Source organism: Petaurus breviceps, unplaced genomic scaffold (assembly GCF_028583685.1).
Source record: "Petaurus breviceps papuanus isolate PSGF00001 unplaced genomic scaffold, PetGlider_PUasm1.0 80, whole genome shotgun sequence".
Taxonomy (NCBI): Eukaryota; Metazoa; Chordata; class Mammalia; order Diprotodontia; family Petauridae; genus Petaurus; species Petaurus breviceps.
In genome coordinates this window covers 2,928,391-2,954,740 of record NW_027186540.1, presented here as the reverse complement: position 1 = coordinate 2,954,740, position 26,350 = coordinate 2,928,391, and the positions used below count along the sequence as shown (strand labels likewise).

General features: G+C 39.2%; 1 protein-coding gene across 40 annotated transcripts in view; it reads right to left on the bottom strand.

Moving 5' to 3' along the window:
- LOC138175978 (CUGBP Elav-like family member 2) overlaps positions 1-26,350 on the bottom strand; it is a 697,415-nt gene that overhangs the window by 188,839 nt on the left and 482,226 nt on the right. For 39 of the 40 annotated variants that reach the window (XM_069106622.1, XM_069106621.1, XM_069106593.1 and 36 more), the window contains one exon: positions 13,811-14,007. In XM_069106622.1, coding sequence (XP_068962723.1) covers positions 13,811-13,988 — 178 coding nt within the window. In that variant the 5' untranslated portion in view covers positions 13,989-14,007. Of the gene's footprint in view, positions 1-13,810; positions 14,008-14,210; positions 15,503-26,350 lie in introns of those variants that run through there. The other variant, XM_069106624.1, reaches the window with a different exon arrangement.

Genomic DNA, 26,350 nt, shown 5'->3' with positions numbered 1-26,350 from the left:
CCCTTCCCTCTCTCCCTACTGTGGTTTTTCTACCAGCTGACTGTGTGGCTGCCCCACCCCCATCCCCTATTCCCCATCCCCCATCCCTGGAATGTGCTTTCTTCAAAGCCACTGCTTAGAATTCCCAGTGTCCTTCAAAGCTCAAGTGTCTTAAGTGTCCATTCCTGATCCCCAGCACCAGCTGCTAGTGCCTCAACACTCCCTACCCCCAAATCACTTTCTATTCCTATTGTATGTACTTACATATGTACACATTGTTTCCTTAGGTAGAATATAAGTTTTTGGAGGGCAGAAACGGTTTCATTTTTGCTGTATCTCCCAGCATATTGCATATGGCCTGTTTGTGGTAGGCACTCAGGACATACTTACTGTCTATACATACTGACTGATTGGTAGAAGAGGGAATAACAGAGGAAGAGAATCACCAGGAGAGATGTATCCGATGCTGGGGAGAGTAGATTGGTCTCTTTTATTTCCCTCGGCTCCCCGTCCGTTTTCCCTGTCCATTTTCATCACAGGTATAGTAAAGCATTCATGGGATTCAAACTCTTTGGGATCCCTAGAATGAATCCTCTCCCTTCCCCTGCCCCATGAATGCCAGAAGTATTCCATAAAAAGTGAGGAGGTTTGTCTATATGTCAATTAATATTTCTACCTGTATTTTTATGTACCCAGGAAACACTATGACAGGCAGCATATTTTGAGATGACATCTATCCCAATAGCCAGGTTATGCTCTCACAAAACACAGGACCTTAGGGGTGGATAGGTGGTGCAATGGATAGAGCACTGGCCCTAGAGTCAGGAGGACCTGAGTTCAAATCCAACCTCAGACACTTAACACAAAACTAGCCGTGTGACCTTGGGCAAGTCACTTAACCTACCTTCCCCCCTCCAAAAAGCAAAAAACAAACAAAAAACTGCAGGACCTTAGTCTGCAAAACTGTCATAACAACTTTCTCTAAGCACATCTTCAGCATCTCATCATAATAACCTGTTAGTTACCATTATTACTAAGCATTTAGCACAGTGGCTGGCACATAGTAGGCACCATATAAATTGTTAGCTATTATTACTGTTTTTGTTATAATTAAGAACTACTGATAGTTCAGGTTACCAGCTCTCTAACTTGTATAATGTTCTTAAAGTTTGCCACCCCCTGACTGTAAAAAATTTGGCCTTAACTCTATACTCTATCTGCTGCTTCAAAGAGTTCCAACCTTTGCAGCAGAGTCCCAGGGTTTTATGTGTGTGTGTGTGTGTGTGTGTGTGTGTGTGTGTGTGTGAGACACAGATACACCCCCCCCCCCGCACTATAGCATCTTGCAAACTTCAATCACTGCTCCTTCTAACTTTTCTTTTTTTCTGGTGAGCACAATTCCTCTTTTTTATGTTTTACTAAAAACCTTTTCCCCTTTGCCTTCCTTTGACTCCATGCTCTCGGGCTTTCAAGTTAAACCTCTTAGACCTTTCCATGTAGGCTTGCTTTTCTGGACCTTTGTGATTTGTGCTGCTCTCCTCCGGAACATCGGCATCTCCTTGATGTGTCTTCAATAACAGTTCCTAATACTGGGCACAGTGGCCTCTAAGTGTGATCTTTAAAAAAAATTTTTTTTAAAACCAACTCTTTGTAAAAAATGCCAAATTATTTGCTCCTCAACACTTTCATTTCGAAAGTTTGGCATTCATGATGCAGTTTTGAACAATGCCTGACCTAGGGCCTTCTTCCACCTTGCCCTCAGAAGCTGTCTATCAGTGAAATTCTCTATCATTTGTTGTGATGCTACAAAGTGACCTCTGAAAGCATCCTAGCACCAAATAGTACCGAGGGGAAAGAGGAATGCTGACAATTTAGGGGATTTAGCTAGCAGGAACATCTGACAATGCACAGGGTAACTGAAGACTATGGTAAAGACCACAGACAGCTCAAGTCTGCTCTTCACAGAGAGCAACCTCAATTATATTTACATGCATCAGATTTTTTTTCCAGTCAATTCTGAGTAATACCACAAGTGCATATTCTTTTTGAATCCCTTTAATTATCTTTCAAATTCCAATTCATACACTTTTAATGATAATGAAGAGATTATATTCAGCTAAGCCCTTCATTCTGATCTTCAGTCCTAAGAATGTTTTATAGGTTTCTCCCATTTGGACTCATGCCAGAACTTGGATGCCAGGTTAGGGACACCTTCCTCTCAGTCATTTACATAGAGAGTGAAAAAATATTGATCTCCCTTCCAATTCCTGTGGTGTTTCAATTGTCATCCCCTTTTCTCCCTGACCCATTAGCTGTTACCATTATAACCTGCCCCTGTTCAGCTAACTAAGCTCCCTTTTCCATTTACAGAAGCAGACAACTCGGCTTGCTACCTCTATGCCTGCCCCTTGGGAAATCCAAGTATATTATAGCCATCATCCTACACATGCCTCTATTCTCTGAACTTCTTCCCCCAGAATTCCCACCAATCAAGTTAAGTTTGGAAAGATCATCACATTTTGAAGACTCATATTCTTTAATACATCTAGTTAACCTTGCCTTCTTTAAATTTCTTTATCATCTAAACCCAAGAAATGTGCTATGTAATTGATTTCACAGTAAGGTACACAAAACAGGGCAGAGAAGCATTTCAAATTCTCTTGCCCAAATTTGCTAAACCCAATGTCCCATCATATTCCTACAAAACCACAGCAGATAACCATATCATGAGTATGGGGTGTCAAGCTAGCCCTCCCTCAACTTAATCTCTTTACTCAATAATCATACTTTACTCCCTTCCCTTAATTTTATTAGAAAATAGATTTTAAAAAATCAAACCATTTAATGGATTGTGTAATGCCTTTGTCATTACATTTGAGTGGCCATTGGCCATACTAATCATCACTTTTATTTAGTATTTCCATAATTTTGCAAATTAGCTTTGCCTATAGCCAGCTTCAAACACCTGTATTTCATAGATATTTTCAAGCCCAGCTCCTAAAGTTCCATTGATTTTTTTTTTACTATTTCCAAAAAGTACCTTGAATCTACAAGATCAATCAAATTAGCAATCTACTGTGTGCCAGTCTCTGGGCACTAAGGATATAAGTATAAAGAATGAAACAATCCTCACTCACAGATGAAATGGTCAAGTTGAACCAGAAGAGATAAAATTGAAAAACTAATTTAACAGGCCAATTGATATTTGGCAAGCAAGATACTGACAAAAATCTTGCCAATTGATATCTCGTAAACAATGTTGACAAAAGTACCAGGAACCAGAGAATGTAGGACAAGAAATCAAAGATTCAAGGACTAAAGCCTGGGGCTTTTGATCACTGTGGGCAATATAACCTAAAATACACAATGCACAGTTTAAAACAGAAAGAGCAAGTTTATCTTACAAGGATCTGCCATGGCAATGTTTAAGGAAGATAGTCAGTAAGCCTATAAATGAAATCTTGCATTCTCACTGCCCTCAAAACCACACCACATAAGTATCTCTTAAAAGAATCAGAGATACCCAGCTTAGGGAAGAGAAGGTATTTGGGAACATGGTAGACCTGTTCTGCTTGGCTTCCACAGGCAGAAAAAAGGGAAACGAGTAAAAGTTCCAGACAGGTAGATGTAGTTTCGGTGTAAGAAAAAAAAAACTTCATTATAATTGGAGTGGTCTAAAAGTGAAATGAGCTGCTCTGGATGATGGTGGCATCCTGTTTAGAAGAGGTATTTGCTTTTAGGTTAGATGACTGCTTATGTATTGGGGATGGTAGAGGAGGGATTCTTGTACAAGTCAATGTTAGATTAGCTGAGATTGGAAATTCCCTTCTGACTCTAAAATTCTGTAATTCTGTGACTTTGTAGCTTTTTTTTTTTTACAAGGTATTTTAACACTAAGTTATTTTGGTCTCCTTGCTTTGAGCTAAGTCCCTTCTCTTTTCAATCCCCCTGTACAGCTGCCAAATTGATATTCTTAAAATACTGATATGACCATGCCATTCCCTAACTCAAAACCCCTTAGTAACTTTTATTGACTCTAGAATCAAAACCAAAATGCTTGGCCTGACACTCTCTCCTATTTTTCAATCTTATTTCTTAGATCAGTGATTGAAAATTGGAGGGGCCCTTAGAGGCCAGTCCAATCCTCTCATTTTACAGATGAAAAAAATGGAGGTTCAAAGATTGTAAGGGACTTGCCCAGGGTCACCGGGATTCTAAATATAAGATGTAGGATTTGAACCTAGCACACTGTCACTATGACATAGTACCCTTCATGTAGTTTCCATTCCAATCAAAATGATTTTCTAACTATTCCTTCCTCTATATCTCCCACATCCATCCCTTTGTCCTGGCTGTTCCCTTCGGTTCCTCAAATTATCAAATTACCTCAGTTCCTTCAAATTATGTGCTAAGTGCATTAAGCAGTTGCAAAACAAAATCCATATAAGGAAACTGATGCTCAGTGAAACGATCTGCCCAGGGTCAAACAGGCAGGGTCAGCCTGTCTGCTGCATAAACCCTTTTCTGATCTCTCTTCCCAGTATTGGGTGAAATGACTCTGTGATATTTTGTGTACTGCTGAAATGCCATGTATGTATTTATCAGCAGACAAGTGTTGCCCCCTCCCCCTGCAGAATTCAAGCTTCTTGAAAGGAAGGATTGTTTTGCTTTCCCTCTTTATCTTTAGCACTGTGGTCTGAATACATTGGGCTCTTAATAAATGTTTGTTTAATTGAATTGCCCTCAACACTACAGAAATGCAAACCAACCATGGCAGCTTTATGTGGTCCAAACAATAGCAAAGTTTAAGGGAAATGAAATAAATACTTCTAAACCTTCTCTATCCTATGCCTTACTCAATCTACATAGGCATCTTACTAGGAAAATAAGTTCTGGTTTTGAAGAGGAAGTGGGTAGGGAGAGGATCTGTTAGGTTGCAGCAGCTCTCAGGCAATGCAAACATGTAAAGGGGAGTTGGTTATTGCTGCAGCCCTCTCCGACCCACTTTTCATTTCAGAGCTGACTGGTTGCAGATTAACACGTGGTTGGGCACCTGCCAAACAATGCAATTCCTCAATAAACTGGTGGAAGACAGACGCTAAGGTAAAGAAAATGGGTTACATTCATCTGAAAAGGCAAAGAAGTCTTGGTAGAAAAGCTGACCCTAATAAGCAAACTTCATGACAAATGAGAACGGGTAAAATATCTTAGCTTTCCCTTTCCATCAACCTGTAAAATTTGTTTTAGGAATCAAAATAGCTCTAAGTCAGGGGTGGGGAACCTGTGGCCTTCTAGGTCCTCAAGTGCAGCCCTTTGACTGAATCCAAACTTCACAGAATAAATCCCCTTAAAAGGATTTATCTTGTAAAATTTGGAATCAGTCAAAAGGCCACACCTGAGGACCTAGAAGGCCACGTGTGGCCTTGAGGCCGTAGGTTTCCCACCTCTGCTCTAAGGCATGGGACTGTGGTTTCCTTTTTATTGGAATTTCTGCCATAGCAGCAGGCTCCCCTTTGGTCTACAACTGAAACTTCCTTCACTTCACCTCACTGTGACTTCAGTCAGAGTTTGTTACTTTAACATTAGACAGTGTGAATCAAAGATCCTGGGTACAATTAAGGTCCTACTATATGCCCGGAATGGTGTTAGATGGTGGAGATTCAAGTATAAAGAATGAATGATTTCTATTTACATTGGACTTAAATTTAATGGGAAAGACAAAAGATGCACATAAAAATATAATGAATAAAAAAAGATAAATATAAAAGTAGCTCAACATGAGGTAATCTGAGAGGGACAGCATTTGCATTTTGGGGGGGGAATCACATCATCCCACCTTTCACTTTTACTATCTCTAATGTGGTGACCTTGGCAAGTCATTGAACATCCTTAGGAATCAGCTTTCTCATATATACAATGTTGGCTACTGATATGGCACAGTGGCTATGATACTGGGAAATAATTGAAAATAGCTTGAGGAGCTTTGAAGTAACTTCTTTTGACAGAGCTGTCGATAGACCAGAATTCAGTCTTGCAAATAGTTATGACAAATCAGGTCTGTCACTGTAGTAGAACCTCTTTGATACACTGATGTGGAAGAAAGGCTCTTAAAAACAGCACAGAAAACAAGAGATTCCTTCGAATCAGAACATCAAGTATTGTTTAACCTTCCTCGGTTTTCATGGCTTTATATAATGGTTATCACCATTATTTGTAATAGTTATTACCACTGTATATGATGAGCAGGGTCTAAGGTCCAAAACAAAATGATTCAAACTTCCACTTAAAATTATTTACTTATTTTTCAAAGGAATTGACTTCTCTTGGCTCCTCAATAAGATTTTTTCAGTAAGTTCATTTTGACTCCACATGGTTCCTACCCATAATGAAGAAAGCTCTCCTGTACACATGTGGTCCCGATTTTGTTGTTGTTGTTTAGTCTTTTTCCAGTCTGGTCCAACTCTTCATGACCCCATTTGGGGTTTTCTTGGCAAAAAAGCTGGAGTGGTTTTGCCATTTCCTTCTCCAGTTCATTTTACAAATGAGGAACTGAGGCAAACAGGGTTAAGTGACTGGCCTAGAGTCACACAGCTAGTAAGTGTTTAAGGGCAAATTTGAACTGAGGAAGATGTTTTCCTGATTTTATGCCCATCACACTACCTAGCTGCCCCTGTGGTGCTGATAAAGGTCTTTAAATTGTTCCAAAAGATGGGAAAATGGGATATAAACACAGTCCCTCTAAATTTTATGCCTGGCACTTTCTCCCAACTGCAGAAGAATATTACAAGATGAATAGCACTGCTGGTACCTTCCCCTATATGCTACTGCAATAGATCTATGCAAATGGGGACATTCTAGGAGATTTGGAGAATACACTATCATTTTCAAGACACACAGAGTAGGAATCTATGCTCTCAACATCTCTACAACAGAAAATACAACTAGTTTAGTCACTTAAGTACCTGAGTTATCTTGTTACTTAAGATTTGGAGACTATGCCCCTTAAAATAATGGTACCAAGTCTTCCTCACCCAATTATATGAATTTTCTGACAGTTTTAAGGAATTATGTAAATTTATTACAAAAATTAGAACTGATGAAAGAAAAAAGTCTTTCTCTCTCTCTCTCTCTCTCTCTCTCTCTCTCTCTCTCTCTCATCTTCCTTGCTTTTCCTCTCCCATACCCAGTAAAAATCTTTTCAGAAGAAAACAGTATTTTGTAAACATTCTGGCCTTAGGCAAAATTGTGAAATGAATGAAGTCAATCTTTGGTACCTTCCTAATTCCCAATTTTGTGTTTTTCACTCCACCTCTCAGACACCTATGACTTTTCTCCTCAGGTACTTAGCCTGTGTCCAATTCCAAAAGGACCAAACTTGTGCTAAGGTTTCAGCTAATAACTTACAATGTAACCTTTTTCACAGAGTATTTTGACAATGGATCTTCAAGAGAGAAAAGTTTCAAGATTGAAAGGAAATAATCTAGTGAAGTTTCAATTTAGCAATATAATTAGATAATATTTATTAGTCTATTAATTTTGGGTACTGCTGCTGGGGTGAGAGGATTCAGGTAATACTTCTAAGTGAGGAGAGGGGGAGCCTTCCTTAAGGCCCTCAAATAACATAGGCCTCTGTCTATCATAAGGTCAGCTTAGATGACCTTATGATCCCATAGTACTACTGTCTTCATGGAACTTGTAGTCTACTGAGGGGTTATAATATACATAAAAACAAATATAATACAAAATTATACTAAGTGCATGAAAACAATAAAGTGCTATATGAAGTCTGGGATAGGAAAAAAAGGTCATTACTGTAGAGGGAAGATCAAGAAAAGTATCCTGAAAGAGGTGGCAGCATTGGAGCAGGGGAGGAATTCCAAGCATAAGGAACAACATGACCATAAGCAAAAAATGTGGGAAAGTGTGAGACCTTTGTGGGGAATAGCAACTGGTTTAGCTGAGATGGTAGAGAGAGCAGCAGTCAGTAGCAGAGTGCCTTTAATGAAAGGACTTAGAATTTGAACTTTACTCACTAGGAAAAAAGGGAGCTATGAAGACTTTCAGAATAGGCCTGACAGGCCTAGTCTTTGTATAAGGATAATTAATGGAAGCTTGAAGACTTATTAGGGGGCTATTACAATCATCCAGGTGGGTGGTAATGAAGGCCTATACTAAGGTGAACCATGTGGGTGCAAAGTGAAAAGAAGATAAATATGAGATTTCCTTCCTAAGCATTTTATGGGCTACTGTCACAAAATAGTCATAGTTTAGTCCGTTAGTGAAAATGAAAGAAAAAAAAGTGAGTTGCTAGGTATATACCAAATACTGAACTGGCACATTGCAAGGAGAAAGGAAGGTTTTTTTTAGCTGTTAAAGATACACAATATGGATTTCACATATCTCTCTATTCTTTAGGCTAATAAAAACAGCCCCCAAAGAAGCAGGACAATGTGGTTGATAAGTCACTAAACTGAAAGCATAAGTCCTTGCTTTTTCAAAATCACTTCTTTGTAAGTGATTTTAACTCAGTCACTTAACCTCTGGCCTTCAGGGGGCCCACATGTAAAATTAGAATTATAGTATCTGCCCTCCAGAACATTCCTTTTAAATTTTCTGGAATCCTAGAGAAGAAAATATACAATTCTGATTAACTTAGAAAAAGGGGAGAGAAAAATAGCATGAATGGATTATAGTGACAAGACCAGAGCAATTAAGAAAAACAAATTATCCTGACATGAAGATGACCTCTTATTGCAAAAAAAAAAAAAAAAAGATTGAGAAATCAGAGGGGACTACAGTATATGGGATCATAGATCTAAAACTTGAAGGAACCATTGTTGTTCAGTTGTTTCTCAGTCATGTCAGAGTCTCCATGACCCAATCTTAAGTTTTCTTGGCAAAGACACTGGAGTGGTTTGCCATTTCCTTCTCTAGCTCATTTTATAAATGAGGAAACTGAGGCAAACAGGGTTGGGTGACTTGCCCAGGGTCATCACACAGTGTCTGAGGCCAGATTTGAACTAAGGTCTTCCTGACTCCAGGCCTGGCATTCTATCCAGTCTGCCACCTAGATGCCCCAAAGAAGCCATCTAGTCCAATTTTCTTCATTTTAGAACTGAGGAATATAAGGCCCAAGAAGGTTTCATGTCTTGACTAAGGTGACACAGGTGGTGGGTGTTGAAAATAGGATTTGAACCCAGGACCTCTCATTACAGAACCAGTGTACTTTCTACAGTTCTATGCCAGAAGAACAATCAGAATACTATCTAATAACTTACATATTTCTACTAAGGACAGTTAGACCAATCAAGCATTTACTAAACACCTTTAGCCTTACTAGTTGTTGTGGGAGGGATGACAATATAATGCATGATCTCTGACTCTGAGGAAATTATAACTTGGATAGGAAGAAAATACATATACAAACAAAAACTTAAGAGGATGATATAGGGAATTTGGCTTAAATTAATTGCTTCTTGATTATTTTGTTTCACAGACATCAGAATGGGATACATAAGAGACAGTTACAGAATCTCTTTTTATAGAAATTTTTGAGAAGGGGACAGATGGACCACTGTTTGTTTTGATTGGTCCAGATGAAGAACAGTCATGATTAAAGATGGATGGTCCATAGTTATCTTTATGAGAGACGTAAAAATATGTATGGGCTTAAACATATAAGAAATGTTTGAAGTACTGATTTTCTTTGACTTGGAGTCTTCAAATCCTCCTCTGACATTCACGAACTGTGTGCATGTCATAATTTCTCTGAGTCTTAGTTCCTTCATCTGTAAAATGGGGATAATAATTGCATCTATCTCACAGGGTTGCTGTGAGAAACGGATGAGATCATGTGTGTAAAGGACTTTGAAAACCATAAAGCATTATAGAACCATGAGGAGCTCTTACTGATTTACCATGAAACATCTCTAAAGAGTAGACTATTTTCTCTACATTTTTCTTACAGCTTCCCTCCACCTTACTACTATTGAGTTTCTTTTGAAATCTGGTTTCCGCTCACACTTATCTCCCCAAACTGCTCTTTTGAAGGTCACTGATAAGCCCTTTCTATATTCAACAGTTTTCTCAGCCCTTATCTCCTTTGACATCTCAGCAGTATAATAGTACTGATTCCTCCTTGAAATTTATCATCCATGGACCCCATGACACCATGCTCTCATGGTTCCCCCACTGTCCTTATCTTTAAGATCTACTCTTTCTTTCTCTTTCTGCTCCCTAAATGTGAGTTTCCCTTGGGGTTCTATCCTTGGTCATCTTCTCTTGTCTCTCTACTCTCAGTGATTCCTGTGGCTTCAACGATCAACACCCTAAAATACATATATCCTGTTCTGTTCTATCAAACTCTGGTCTTATGTCTCTGCCAGGTGTCCTGTGAACACTTCCAACTCTACATATCAAAAACTGAAGCTATCTTCCTCTGCAAATCTGCCTCCCGCAGATGACTTTCATTTCTATTAATAATACCACCATTTTACTAGTCATGGGCTGAAAATTCAGTCATATCTGACTCCTGTAGTCTAGTCCCTCATTACTATTAGGATTGCCATAATGTCCTCCTAACTAATTTCTCCTCTATTTGTCTCATACCCCTCTCCAAACTGTCCTGTACATGCTTACTTGTCCTATACATACTTTCAGGGTAATCTTCAAATATGGTGCTGAGCAGATACGCATACAGATCTAGAGCTTCAGGGACCACAGAGGCCCAAAGGGATTAAATGACTTGCTCACTCTTACTTGTCAGCTCAAAAATCTTCAATAACTCTTCATTTCTCATTGAATAAAGTCTTGTTATTCTGACATTTTAGACCCCCATCTCATTTCCTGCTACCTATATTCCTATTCACCTACTTTAAGCTCTAGTCAAATTAGGCTATTTACCCTGGCAGTAATGGTCCATTTACAGTTCTACCTTTATGAATTTAGTTCCTGATGTTTTCACTATCTATAATAACACCCTCCTAAAATGCTTAAAGTTTGTATAAAAGCAAAATCTCCTCTGCTCATGCCTTTCCTTTGTTCTACCCCTTTCTCAACTTGGTCTTACACAGAAGTGATCTCCCGCTGCCCCCAAATCCCACACTGTATTTGTATCTCTTATACAGAAAATTTTAAAAATATATTCATGTTTATATTTTACATTCCATATTAGATCATAAGCTCCCTGAAAGTATAATTTTTTCCCTATTCATCTCTACTAGGCAGAGGCTGATGCATACTATTGAGTTAACCAATCAGGGAAAGAATGAACACTCTCTCAATGGACCTTGGGGGTACCAATATCTTATTTCCTTATTTTCCAGCATATCTGAGCCTCCTTGATAAGTGGCTGTACTGATGCAAAAAGGATCAGTTTGTACGGGATGTGGAGTCATTAGTACCAAAGAACTAAGTAGTACCTAATAGTGATAGGATGAGAGAAACAGGAATCAATGAGATCCCATAACAACATTACTTTGTCTCCTTTCATAGGCGGTATTTACATGGGTTAGGTAATGAATTGATCCAGTTTCATTACCATCTGCAAAATTCTGTCTGTCTCTTAGGTTCTGATATAAGTTCTAGGAAAATACAGTCACATCCCTGTACCTGGAACATTAATCCTCCTCTCTTCTGTGGGTCCTCTTCTCTCATTAGAATGTAAGTCTCTTGAGGGCGGGATCTTTCTCTTTTGCTTGTATTTGTATCTCCAGTACTTAGCACAGTGCCTCTCAAGTAATAAGCAATTTCTTTTACCCTCTCTTCCTCCCTTTCTTCCCTGATGTTCCACTGAAAAATCCAGGACCAGTGGAATATTAGGGTCTATATTCTAGTGAAATTTACAATTAATACAAAGAACATGACTATCACAGGAAAACAAGATGGAACATGTGTATGTATATATATACACACACACACAAATGTATGTATATATGATTAAAGGATAGTATCCCCTTAAAGTTATTAAATTAGTCAAATTCCATTATAATCAATATTGCTACAACTAAAATATAATAAAAATCTTCCTAAGCCTCATCTGAAGACCCATTTTTTAAAGTAGTATCTGACATGAAACTTAGAGAATCTATCAATGGGATCTGACCTATTCAATTTTAAGACCTGAATGAAATAATCTATAACTTCTATCCCATGATATTACTTCTAGTTGGATTAATGTACAACCTAAACACCTAAGTATGAGAATTTAACAGAAAGTTCAGCGGAGATGGGAGAGTTCTTTCAACTTCTCTTTTGGATAGAATGTAAGCTTCTTGCAAATAGGCCTTGTTTCATTCTTTGTATTTGTATCTAGCATTGAGAGGGGCACATGCTAAAATGCTTGCTAAATGCTTGCTACAAGATTGATTGGGAGAACCCAGTCAAAAGGGTAAGTCTGTGGACCAAGTTCAGAATTGGAACAGATCAAGGTTATATTAGACCATGGATTTTATTTTGCCCAATTAGGGCTTGTCATTAAGGAAACATTTTGGAGCTTCCACGGCTGAAGTTAACAGCATATACCACACCAGAAACATCTTCCTTTTGGACCAAAAACAACAACTAACCAGTAGCCTATGGGAATCAGTAACTAAAAAAGGAGAATTACAAAGATGGGTAGTCAAGAGATGGGCCTTAATTTTACAAATAAATGTGATGAATGACTTGCATAATAGTGTAAAAGCAAAATTCAGAATCCAAGAGGAAGAAAGACTGAAACAATGAAATGAGAAATAGGAAAAAAAAAACTTAAATAGAAAGACCAATATGCGAGGAAGATAACTTTATAATTTACTAAGATTGATTTACAACAATTTTACAAAACACTTTCCTAGAGTACATATAGTACATAAAAAAAACAACCCATCGGGCCTCAGTCACACTCATCTGCAAAATGGAGGCAATACTATAGGCCCACCAAATTGTGGGCCTAATCTCGGCAGTCATCATGGAGTTGCTGCATTTTAGGAGATGTGTTAATTATTTTGGGCCACAGAGGTACTGCAAATACAAATAGTCCATCTAATAAATAGCTAGTCAGTTCCAAAGAATTAATGTACCTCTTAAAAGTGAGCTTTTTTGGACCTTTATACATTAGTATCTTACTCTTTACAAGATGCTTTGAGATCTCCACCAGTCACATGAGTAGGAAATAAAATTGCACAGACAGTAATCTTAAAATAGGGATGGAAATAGTAAGTGCACGAAACAAAAGGTGGAGAAAAATTACCACTTAGAGAGGCAACTCTTAGACTAGTCTACAGGCTATAATGTAACCTCAAGAGAGAAATCCAGAATCTAGACATAAGGCACCATTTCCTGAATGTTGGCCCTGGGGGGATCCCAAAGTACTGTTACTTTGTCTTCCTCCAGTTAGAGCAAGCTGGATTATTCCCATCTGGAAACTGGAGGTGGATGGGTGTGTGGTGGGGGAGGGGCGGAGAGGGCAGGTAAATGTAGGGTGGAAAGTTGTTTGACACTTTATAATCCTGGGAAACAGTTTGTTCATCCTGGCACAACTCAATCCTCCTTGGATGGGAACATGGGGGAGGGAGGGGGGCGGCTCTCATGAATGACCTTGGGCAGAGCCCAAGATTTCTCTGTGAGCAGAGACTAGAGCCTCTAACATGGCATGCTAAAAAGGAGAAGAGGAAGACTGTAGCTCAATAGGCGCTCTTTTCCCCCAGGGCTGCTAAATTGTTTAGCATCTTTCAAAAAAAAAAAAAAAAAGCCAGGCATCTCAAATACAAACCCCAAAGGAGAGCAGCTTAGGAACAGGCAGAGGCGTCCTTAAAATAGAAAGCAAATCCAGCAAAGGGACTGGATACTGTACCTTTACTTTGGGGAGGGTTCTGACTCCGGTCTCGGAGGACATTAATTTGATAGACAGCTCCGTAAGGCTCAAAAAGTTCTTTTAGCTCCTTCTCAGACCACGACCGGGGGATCTGTCCGACAAACATCTTAATGGCATCTGGGTCTGGTTGGTCTGAGTGATCCAAAGCGCCGTTCATCTTGTTAGCTGTACCGTTACTGTCAAGAAACCGAACCAGAAGGCAGAGTTAGGAGAGCATGGTTGAGGGACAGGAAGAAAGAAAAAAAAAAAGAATCAAAAGCAGGGGGTGGGGTAGAGGATGGGGAAGGGAAGAAGAAGTCTGGGGGGGGGGGAAGGGGAGGAAAGTGTCTAATGAGTCGTATAAATTTCACCAACTAAAACAAAGCAAGAGCACAATTACATTGCTAAGGGGTGAAGGTTTGTACTGCGGGCTGCTGTTTAGTATCATCGCCTGAGCAAAGGGCTGAGAACGGCAAGCTATAAGCCAGGGTTTGCACATCTTGAAAGCAAAGGCTGAAGAAGAGACGATTTCAAGTTAAGAGGAGGGCTTTTTGCATGGCTGCCATCAAGAGAACAGCCAGGCATCAACCTCAAACCAGCAACGGGAGCCAAAGGTGCGGGGAGGGGGAGGGAAAGATGACAGGAGTTGAGTTATCCTTCTGCTAGAATTTATTTTATTTTATTTTTTGTAATAATCAAATCCCACAAAAGAAAAAAAAAGGAAAACACTTGGCAATCTGTCAGATGAGGAATGCAAGACGCTAGTGATGAATTTGCAGATTGTGCGAAGCATCCGCGGGTGCATCGAATTAGTGCATCGCTGCTCAGAATGGAAAACACTCCAACTATGCGGCTGGTGGCAGCTGATTGGCTGCCCGTGCTTTATAAAAGGGAATGGGAACGTGAAAGGGGTGGGAAGGGGGTTCCAGTTTAAAAAAGCGCATTGTTCATGGCGCTAGGGCACAAAGCACGATTCAGAAAGGCAAAGGCAACCTCAGAATTGCCTGCTTTGTGCTAGGAAAAAAAGAGGGGGGGACCATTAAGCTTCAGAAAGTTGAGTTCCCTGTAAAGGGCACTGAATATTTCACATCTTCCACACTCCATAAATTGTTCCCTGTATCTGATTTCCAGATGTTGTACTTGAGTTCTAAACAATCACAAGTTTTTGTTGTTTTGTTTTGGTTGGGGGAGGTGGGGTACTCGGAGAGAAAAATTCTACATTTCATTCTTAGGACATCCCTTAAATGTTTGGGGGCGGGTAAGGAGTAAGATACCAATTTTCCTAAATATCTTTCTTCAAAATTTAAATTTTAAAAGTGCTAATGGGGGTTCGGAGCCTGAAATTCACGGCACCGTCAAGCAACTGAAAGTAATTTTCAGTTGTTTACTCTGATCATTCCTATTTAAGATGTGATCAGCAAAGAAAGCATGTGTTACACAGATCAGCACCTTCCCTCTCCTCAGCTTCAAATAGAATCCCGAAGCCCACCTGTTCCAGGAAGCAGACAGCTGCTGAATTTAGCCCTGCTGCCTGCTCATTTGTAGTACTGTGCTTAGCTGGGATTCTCAGGCTATAAGATCTTCATGGCAGAAACCTGTCTTATTTGTATCTCAGTTCATGTAAGATACTGCAGGGCTCCCCTTTAAACACCACAACCTCCATTACAAGGGGCAAAATGATCAGAAAAAAAAAATCTAAAGCAATTATACACGTTTATTTAAAAATTAAACATTTCAGAGCACGTGGAATTTCGCTTTTGCCTTCAGGTTATTATTTGATTTTCAAAGGAAAACATTCTCTAAATAAAATATAGACTTCTTTATTTGGTAAAAGTGTACTGAAAATCTGGTGTGTTAGTAAGGGAAGATGCTAGAAAATCTGGATTCAAATGAAGCTTTACTTAGTGCCCATGTGACTCTGGTTAATTCACTCAGTTTTTCTGGGCTTTGATTTCCTCATTTTCAGATGAGAGGGGACCTGATTAATTCAAGGATTCTTAGTCTGGGGTCCATGGATCTTTTGGGGAGTCTATGGAAAGATTTTTGAAGGTCCATGCACTCAGATGGAAGATATTTTTATTTTTACTAGCTTCTTACTAAAATTTACTATTTTGTTCAATTATGAAATAAAATTTTTAAAACCATCATCATTATAAGAAGTCTTCCCTAAGGTTTCTGGTGGCAAACAGGATCCATGGGACAAAAAAGTTAAGAAAGTAGGATTTAATTACCTCTAAGACCCCTCCACCTCTAAACCATAAGATTCTATGCTTCTCTGTGTCCTATGAATTATGAGTAACTAAAAATAAACTGTTTTGGCGAAAGAGAAATTTTAAAATTTATATGAAAATGAAAAAAAATTGTATTAGATACAATATTTAACTTATTCTTCTTCTCCTATCTCTCCTTTCTATTATTTCCCCCTATGGTTTCTTTAAAACAAATTCTGTTTTCACCATCATTTCAGAAGATTCATCACTCATTTCAGTCATTCTTGGTTTTTCAAAAAGAAAATAATGTATAAAATACAAACTATAAAACCTTTCAATGTTTAGATACAATGTTATGTTTATACCAAAACTGTTTATCGTTTTTGTTTGCTTATAAGCTTACCCTGTTTTCAACAAATTCTTTGAGAATTTAATGAACATTTTAAGAAAAGTTGAAATTATGGCTTCAGTTGTATGCGTGTCAGAAAGCACACAAAACCCCACTCAGCAATACAGTTTCAACATGTCTATAGCAGGTTGAAAGTGAGGCAAGACTTATTTCTGGGACAGGAAGGGCCTTGTGGTTACCGCAGTTGACAACAGCCCATCAAAAAAGGGGAAGACTTTGCCCCAGTTCTCAGCTTCTACAGAAAGCGAGGACAGAAGAATTCGGCCTTACATCTTTTTTTCTCAGAGTATAATTAAAACTGACCACCTTGGAGAGGCAGGAACCGACTGCTGACTGTTTCAATCATGTCTGAATATTATTATCACTTCTATGGTTTGTTTCTAAATTTCAGATTCTAAAGCCAACAGCCCCCAATATCTAATAGATAATATTTTTACTTTCTCAAAGGGTATAAAACTCACACAAAGGCTGCAAAATTGTAGGAGGGGAACAAAAATATGTTGGTTAAGCTTCAGAATTATTAATTATGTTTGTAAATTTTATGAGGGCTTTTCTTTTTAATTTTTTTTGGAGGGGGGAAGGCAGGGCAATTGAGGTTAAGTGACACACAGCTAAGTTACATATTACAAGGTCACACAGCTAGTCAAGTGTCTGAGGCTGGATTTGAACTCAGGTTCTCCTGACTCTGAGGCTGGTGCTCTATTCACTATGCCACCTAGCTAGCCTAGCTAGGGACAGTTTCTAAGGGATATGGGTCATGGCATGGCCTAAAAGAAACTCACTGAATGTTTGGCAATGTCACCAAGAATCAGTAGGACTGGACCTGGGTTCTAATCCTTGATTTGCCATTAACTAGCTAAATGGGATTTAGGAAAGTCACTCTACTTCTCCTCCTTGAGTCTCAGTTTCCTTATCAATTAAATGAGCTGGTGGGGCAGCTTGGTGGCACAGTGAATAGAGCACCGGTCCTAGAGTCAGGAGGACCTGAGTTCAAATCTGACCTCAGACACTTAACAGAAAAACTAGCCATGTGACCTTGGGCAAGTCACTTAAATCCAATTGCCCCCCCCCCCAAAGCAAAACAAAACAAAACAAAAAAAATAAAATGACATGGCTAGACTAGATAAGCCTCAAGATTTTATCCTTTAGAAACCAATAGGTGGGATATTATACAATTGTCAGCCCCTTCCTCATCCAGCTCAAATAATTTCCAGTTGTTGCCTAAATCAAAATACAAGTCTGACCATAGTTTTTAAGATTTCTGATAAAATGTAAACTTCTTGAGAGCATGGATTTGGAGATTTCATTTTGTTCTTAATGGAGAGTTGGCTTCAAAGCCAGGAAGACTTAGGTTCAAATCCTGCCTGATTCATTCTGGCTATATATAGATCCTGAGCAAATCACTTAACTTTTCAGTGCTCTAGGCAAATCTCTAAAATTATGAGTTACAGAGAAGGTGCCAACTTGCATTGGTGGAGGGGATTTCCTCGCCCAGAAGTTCTCTGTAACAATGTGATCACAGATTCAGTCCCCATCCCTGGCATTTGTGTTCCCAGGACCTAGCACACAGTAGGGACTTAATAGAAGCTTGTTCATTGATCACTGCATTGTTGACTGAAGACCACTGGGCCTTCACTACATTCCTGATACCATCCCCTGTTCCTACTCTTTTCTGATGGTTTTATAATAATCAGATTATAGGAAGATTATCCTGAATGTCTTTCACCTAGGCTTCTTTCTCCTTCTAATGCCAAACCAGTCTGGGTGTGTGCCCAGTTCTAGTGGAGACTAACAGACATCTTATTTCTTGTCTCTGTCAGTTGCAACCCTTCTGAGCATGCCCAATTAAGGCATGATCCTTGCAGTAGATCGAGGAAGACAAATTAGTCCCCTTGCATGTAAAGCTGAGGAGGTTCTCTCTTCATAAATATATGACAACTTGAATTCTTGACTACAGATTGGAAGATAAGACTATATTATTACCCGTTTCTACTGCCCCATGACCTCTTAGAATTTAATTCAGTGAATATGCTTTGCATGATGGTTAACTTGCCATGTATTTTTCTAAATTGTGAGGTTTCTTGTTTAAGCAACAGGATCTCACAGGGGCCTGGAGATCTGTCTATACTTTTGTTCCCATTTTTCCAATAATACAATGAGTTTCTTAGGGTGGATTTTATTTACATTTTGCCAAGGACCAACTGGTATTCCCATGGGATACCTTTGAGGCTGATAATCCATAGAGACATAGAAACTAAGAGAGTTTAAATTACTGTTCCAGAGAGCTCCAAAGCATGTCACTCTCACTTGCCAGTGCAGGAAGTATAGAAATTCAGAAACAAAAAGAGAACCTTATTCCATTAAGCACAGACACTGGCTCGAGTATTTTCTCACTTGATTTTGGTTAAATGTAGAAGAAACTAAATACTTGTCATGAACTAAGAAGTCCAGTCTTATATCTGTCTATCTGGTTGGCTTGTGGCACTGGGCTAGTCATTCACCCCGACAATGGTTTAATTTTTGCATGTCTCATGGATATACCAAGACACTTCAAGAACTAGTTAGGAGGGAATACATTCCAGACATGAGAGATAATCTCTTCCTACTGACTTTGAGCTTTTAATTCCAAGAAGTATAGTTTAGATGAGATGATTCATTCATGACAGAATTTGGGTGATCTGTCAAACTGCATGGGTCCCACAACATGACTCTTTCTGTGTGTACAATTTAGTCCATTGGGCCACAGGTGACCCAGTCCACAGGCTTAATAGCTGACAGGGTGTCCTCTGCATTGTGGAGAACTGCTCAAGGGCATATATTAACGACTATAAGTGTGTGGGAGGGGTGAGCTATTTGTGTTTGTGGTCAGAGCATCTCTTTCAGTTTGTGCAAATGTCCTTTCTAATAACCTGACCACTGTCCCATCCTTTCATTTAGCTGACAGGCCAGTTTCTCAACAGAGACCAGAATAATTTTTAATATCACTTATGTTTATATGATAGCATCTAAAGAAACTGTTTTTGTTTGGTTGTCATAGAAACTTTTTGCAGATTAAGCTACATAAGGGAGAAGCATAAAGAAATCTGGTGAAAGGCTTGGATGGTTGCTGACAGCTAATAGGGTGGGGACAGCAATTATGTATATTAACACATACTCCACTGTCTCTCCTTCTTAATGTTCCTGTTTAAGAACAGGATTAAACTATTAGGATTCAACTTAGAAGCACCAGCAAAATTCCCTTCTTCCTTCTCAAAGGGTTGCTGTCTCTTGCATTAAGAAGCCCAGATGTATTTTGAGAACTGGTAGGGGTCCCCTCTTTAGAGACCTTCTAGCAGAGGCTGGGTAATCACTTGTCTGGAATGTTATTATGAAGATTTCTTTTGTGCATGAGTCGAATTAGATGGCTACTCAGGTCCTTTCCAACATGATCTCCCAAATGTTGCTAACATTCCCAGTCCATATTAGTAGAAGTCAATGTAGCTCAGCAAATATAACAACCATGTTGGAGAATATGGATGGCAATCCTAGCTACATGATTGATTAAATTTACTGGGTGTTCTTAAGAGCATTATTTATCCTTTCTGTGCCCCAATTTTTAGATTGGTAAAAAAAAATGGAAAAAATACCAAAGTTACCATTAATTGTAGGTATTACAAAGTCTCATAATTGGAAAGGACTTTAGAGACTATCTAATCTACTTTACACTTGCAAAGGAAAACATATCCAAACTACTGGTCATCTAGCCGTCCTCTGAAGACCTCAAAAATGGGGAACTCACTGTCTCTTAAGGCACTTCATTTCACATTTGGAAAGCTCTAATTGTTGGTCAGTCTTATCTTATATCAATTCTAAACTTGCCTTTTTGAAATTCCTATCTATCATTCCTGGTTTTACCCTATATGGCCAAGGAAAACAAGTATAATCTCTCTTCCACATATTGAAATATTTGAACACAGCCTATCATTTCCTTCCCAATGCCCTAGTCTCTTTTTCTCTAAGCTAAACACCTATAGTTCTTTCAAACAATCTTCATATGGCACAAGACCAAGGCCTTATATCCTCTGGGTTCCCTTCCTCTGGAAACTTTCAAGCTTATCCAAGCCTTTCCAAATTATGATGCCCAAGAACTGAATAAAACAATCCAGATTCGGTCTGACCATGATAAAGCACAGTGAGACTATTACTTTCCTATTCTTGGACACTATGCTTTTTCTACCACAGCCTCAAAAGAATTTGCTTATAGTTCCCAGAAAATTAAAGGAAGGAATAGAAATTGAGATCTGACTCACTCTAAATTTTAAAATTATTCTTTCACATATTAATATAAAATATTTACTGAGTTCTAAATTTATAGTATACAAAAGGAGAGTACTAAATGTCCCTTTTATTTAAAAAGCTTATTAACTAATTCTAAGCCACATGTAACATCTTTTGATTTAAGCTAGGCCCATAATTTGTTATCTAAACTTCAGATCCAATATTATGTAAATTACATTTTCTCCCCAAATCCTGTAACAAAATCTCTTAAATTGATGAACATTTAGCAACATCTTCAAGATTTGATGAAGCAAAATCTTCAAACAGATCCACTGTGTTTTTGGTGATAACCTTCTGAGAGTCTAACTTTTGACAATGGACTCAGAAAACTAGGTTCTTTATCCTATCTGAACTACTGAGCAACTGTTTCTTTGGTCAAGGTAACTCTCTGCCATCAATTCCCTTACTAATAAGACAGAGAAAATAATTCTTTTCCTATTTCCTTGTAGGGTAGGTTTGGAGTATATAATTATTAAAATTTTACTCAAACATACAGTAATACCAATAGATATTACAATTAAGTGCAGTTAGAAAAATTTTATTTATTAAACACCTGTCACTGTCAGGCACTCTGCTGAGCAGTGGTGATACAAAGAAGGAAAAACACAAACAGTCCCTGTTCTGGAGAAGCTCACCATCTAATGGGCGAGACAAGAAAATACACACACACATACTCACACACAACATTGTTAAATTGAGGGCAATTGGGGAAAGCACTAGCGGGTCTTCCTAGGAGATAAGCTCTTCTCCAGAAGACAATTAAATAGACTCTAAAGGGTCTGAAGGAAGTTAGCAGTCCATTTCCCCAAATGGTCAAACTATAACTAAAAATAACTAACTTCTTAGCAGGATTTAACTGTATGTCTGAAAAGCTGTTTGAGCTACTCCGGTGCAAAATTTCAAGCTCTCTGTGATATGTTGCATTTTAATCGTTGCTTGTAAGCCGTTTATACTGACGAGAATACTTTTGTATTCTATCTTCTATACCTAACATCATCCGGCGCAGATGTCCTATAAATGCTTTCCTAATCATTCACTCTTTTAAAAATAGCTTTATAAAATGGACAATTATATAAAAATTAATAACAATAATAAGTAACATTTACTATGTGCCAGGCACCACACTAAGTGCTTTCCAAATATCTCATTTGATCCTCAAACCACCCTAGGAGGCAGATATCTTCATTTTACAACTGAGAAAACTGAGCAAATAGAGGTTAAGTGACTTGTCCAGGATTACATAGCTAGGAAGTGTCTGAGGCCCTCTGAACTCAGGTCTTCTTGACTCTTGGGCTACTAGGTGACACAGTAGAGAGAGGTCTGGAGTCTGGAGTGGAGGGCCTGGAGTCAGAAAGACTCATCTTCCTGAGTTCAAATCTGGCTTCAGACACTTGCTAGCTGTGTGACCCTGGGCAAGTCACTGAACCCTGTTTGCCTCGGTTTCCTCATCTGTAAAATGAGCTGGAGAAGGAAATATGGCAAACACTTCAGCATCTCTGCCAAGAAAACCCTAAAAGAAGTTAGAGAGTCAGTCACAGCTAAAAAACAGCTGAACAACAACTTCTTGATTCCAGGTCCAGCCCTCTCCATGGACTGCACCACCTGGTTTCCCCATAATACTACAATACCTCGTGTTTTCACAAGCATCTTTATCTGAGGTGATCCAAATCCATTTCTGGTTCTTTCTTGGCCCAAGCAGGGAGGTTAAAAGATTTTTGCCAATTCACACAGTATGTAGCAGTGGATCCAGTGTCTAGCATGTTTTACTAGGCCATACTCCCTGCAGTCAATTTTTGGTGAGAGGTTTTTAAAGAATAAACTGAGTGTCAGAGTGACAGTAAGCCAGAGAAACCTCTGGGCCCCTATGATTCCACTCTAAGATGTTTTAAAGAAACGATCAAAAGCAGTCAAAAGGTTTTTTTTTTCCCCTGCTTGGAGTTAAGGAAACTATTCCCCAACAGTATCATTCTTCCATAAAAGATGCTTGTGTTGGGAGACCCTGTGATGGCTGGTGTGCCACATAGCATGCGGCTTAAGAAACAGCACACACCAGAGGACAGAATAGGGATGAGCTAGAGCAGATGTGATACTTCTGCCATGATGTGAAATCTGCCTTATTTCAGGCATGGCTGGTTAATTTACCTCCCTGGTGATAGGAGCTCAAGAAGATCTTTGAATGAATGCTCTTTAGAAGAAAGCACAGAGCCTTGGAATGAGCCCTGAACTAAGTGAGGAAACCTGAGTTCAAGGTTCAGTTCTGTGTCTAACCAAGAGACTGGCCTTAGAGAAGTCATCAAATCTCTCCAAGGTTCCATTTCTTCATGTTCTAGTTGAAAGGAACCACTTCTAGTTCTATTAACCTATGGATCTACTTTGGAAAGCTCACCTCTCAAGCTGTTCTCTCAATCCAGTTCTCTCTTCCTCTGGGATCTCACTCCCATAACTATCCCCTTCTCTAATGTCTTCACTCTTTCCCTGCCCCTCCTTCACTCAAATCTCCCTATTGTGGAGATAATTTCTAATTGGCTATACCTCCCCTTGTAAGTACCATTTCTTCTCTATGTGTTGTTTCCCCATCTGGATGTGAGCTACTTGGGGGAAGGACCATTCGCTTTGGTGTTTGTGTGGCTAGGACTTAGCATAGTGCCTGACATAAAATAAATGGTTAATAAATGCTTTCTTCATTCCTTCTAAAACAATTGCTATCATTTCCTTTCTACTTATTTCCCACCCAATTCTTTATAATATTTTTTACAACATCATCCTACTACAGTTTCTCAAAGATTAATGCTGATCATTTCCTAGCCTGACCTAACAGCCTATATAAGTCTCATTCTGCTTGACTTCTAGGAAGCCTTTGGCATAACAGAAGCTTGGAGTTAGGAGGTACATCAGTGACCACTACATAATACCGTGTTTCTCTGATAATAAGACACTGTCTTATTATTTTTTTTGGAAAGAAAAACACCAGAGGGCTTATTTTCAGGGGAGGGCTTATGTTGTCCTGCCTCACCTCTCCTCCACGGCACTGCTCTCAATGGCACCAGCAAGTAAATCACTGGGGAAGAACAGGATGACGCGCTCACTGCTGCAGCTCTGATTGGATGCAGCTCGGAGCGCGGCGTGCGTTTCACGGGGGGGGGAGGGTGGTGGTGCATGCAGAGGGTACCGTAATGTAGCATGTAGCGCAGGGGATCACCTTCACTACAGTAGCAATCTCAATAGGGCTTATTTTCGGGGGAGGGCTTATTTTAGAGGAATCTTACACAGTAAGGGGAGGGCTTATTTTCGGGATAGGTCTTATTATCGGGGAAACACGGTAATCAAAACATGTTGGAGAATTAAGGCTGCCCAATTTCTTGGGGAAGGGACCTCTCGGTGTCCACTGAGTATACAATCTACTCATGAGATTGCCCTCTACAAAAAATACTTTGCAATTTGGTCATCTAGCCTTCCATGAAGACCTCCAATGGGGAGATATCCCACTGTCCCCAGCTCTGATTGTTGAGGTAATTCTACTTCTCAGAAGCTCTGTGACTAAATCTTATCTACATCACTAGATTTGTCTCTTTGCTTCATACGTAGACTTCCATGACTGTGCTACTTTGGATCTCTTCTAAAAACCCTTAAATCATGAGAGTAAGAGCTAGATGGGATCTTAGAGGTCATTTATTGCCACTCCTTTTTTATAGACGAGGAAACTAAAGTCCAGAGAGGCAAAGAGACTACTTTTCTAACTCCTTTATAGGATCTATCTTCTTTTTTGGTGTCCAGACTTGCAATAGTATGCAAGACTGACTTTGGCCTTCTGTACTTTTCACTTTTACTACTTCTGTACTTCATAAAACCTACCACAACAGTTAGGATGTAATCTAATAAAAACAATTATTTTGACTGAGTCTTTTTTGCCTTCTTTTCTTTCTTCTTATAGCCAATCAGTAACCAAATCCTGTAACTTCCTCCTTTAAGATGTCTCTCCTGGGGTGGCTAGGTGGCGCAGTGAATAGAGCACTGGCCCTGGAATCAGGAGGACCTGAGTTCAGATTCAGCTTCAGACACTTAACACACACACACACACACACACACACACACACACACACACACACACACACACAAACTAGCCGTGCAACCTCGGGCAAGTTACTAAACCCCAACTGCCCTCCAAATGGCAAAAAAAAACCCCACGAAAACCAGTCTCAGAAAAAGTTAAGTGATTGGTCACATGGTCTGAGAGCCAGTAAAGTGTGAGAGACAGGATTTGAACACAGGTCTTTCCTGATTCTGGCCCAGAACTTTATTATACCAGTGGTGTCAAACTCAAATAGAACCACATCCCTGCAGCCTTATATTGACTCAGAAAGAACACAAATTATTGTTATATCTTTTTAAATTGAATTTTAAATTATTTTGTTCTGCAATTCCCAGTTATAATTTTAATACAATTCAGGCCACATAACAAGAGTTTTGCCAGATGCTTGTCCTTGAGTTTGATACCTCGGTATAACATACTACATGTTCAGTCAGTCAATAAGTATTTACTGAATTATTAAGTGGAAAATTTTACTAATGCTTGAGTATATGCAGAATAAGGGTAGAATGGGGGAAGATTTATAGGAGAAACAGAAAATATACACTACCTTTCAGTTTTGGACATGGCCAAAGTTGGAGTTTGTTTTTTAGGACTGTGCATATTTGCTATACATAATTGCTATTTTGGTAATTTTTTAAAATAGTTCACTTGAGGGGCTTGGGAAGGAGACAGTGTCAATGCTTATAAAAATGAACTAAATTTTAAAATAAAAAGATACATGCTACCTACCAGTCAAAGATGATTAGTCATGTCTTATTAGCTTTTCCTTTTAGCAGTGGGCAGAACCTAGAACACATATCCACTCATCTTTGACTCTTCACTCTCCCTCACCCATCATATCCAAAAAGCTGCCAAATCTTGTGCGCCTTCTTTCCTCTCAAAGAAAGCTATCCAAATTCAGATTCTTAGCACTTCCTACTTAGACAACCACAACAGCTTAAATGGCCTTTCTGCCTCAAGTCTCTCCTCTCCAATCTCTCTCCCACACACCTGCCCAGAGATCAGATGTCACTCCCCTTGCTCCACAAGCTCTGATGATGCTCTGCCTTGAAGATAAAATATCAACTTCTTTTTTTGGTTTTTAAAGCCATTCTTGGTCTGGCTTCAACCCTTCCAATCATCTATTACTTTCCTTCATATACTCTACATTAAAGCCAAACTGTCCCTGAATATGATGCAATTGCACAGGCAGCCTCCTTACCCTCATACCTGGAATGCCCTTTCCTCCCCTTTGCCTCTTGGAATCCCCTTGTCATTCAGTCATTTAGCTGTGTCTAATTCTTTGTGACCATTTGGCCCATAGCATGCAAGGGTTTTCTTGGCAAAGATAGTGAAACAGTTTGTCATTTCCTTCTCCAGTGGATTAAGGCAAACAGAGGTTAACTGACTAGCCCAGGTTCACACATCTAGTAAGTGCCCGTGGCTGGATCTGAACTCAGGTCATCCTGACTCTAGGACCACTGTTCTATCCACTGAGCTGCCTAGCTGGCTCTTTGGAATCCCTAGCTCTCCAA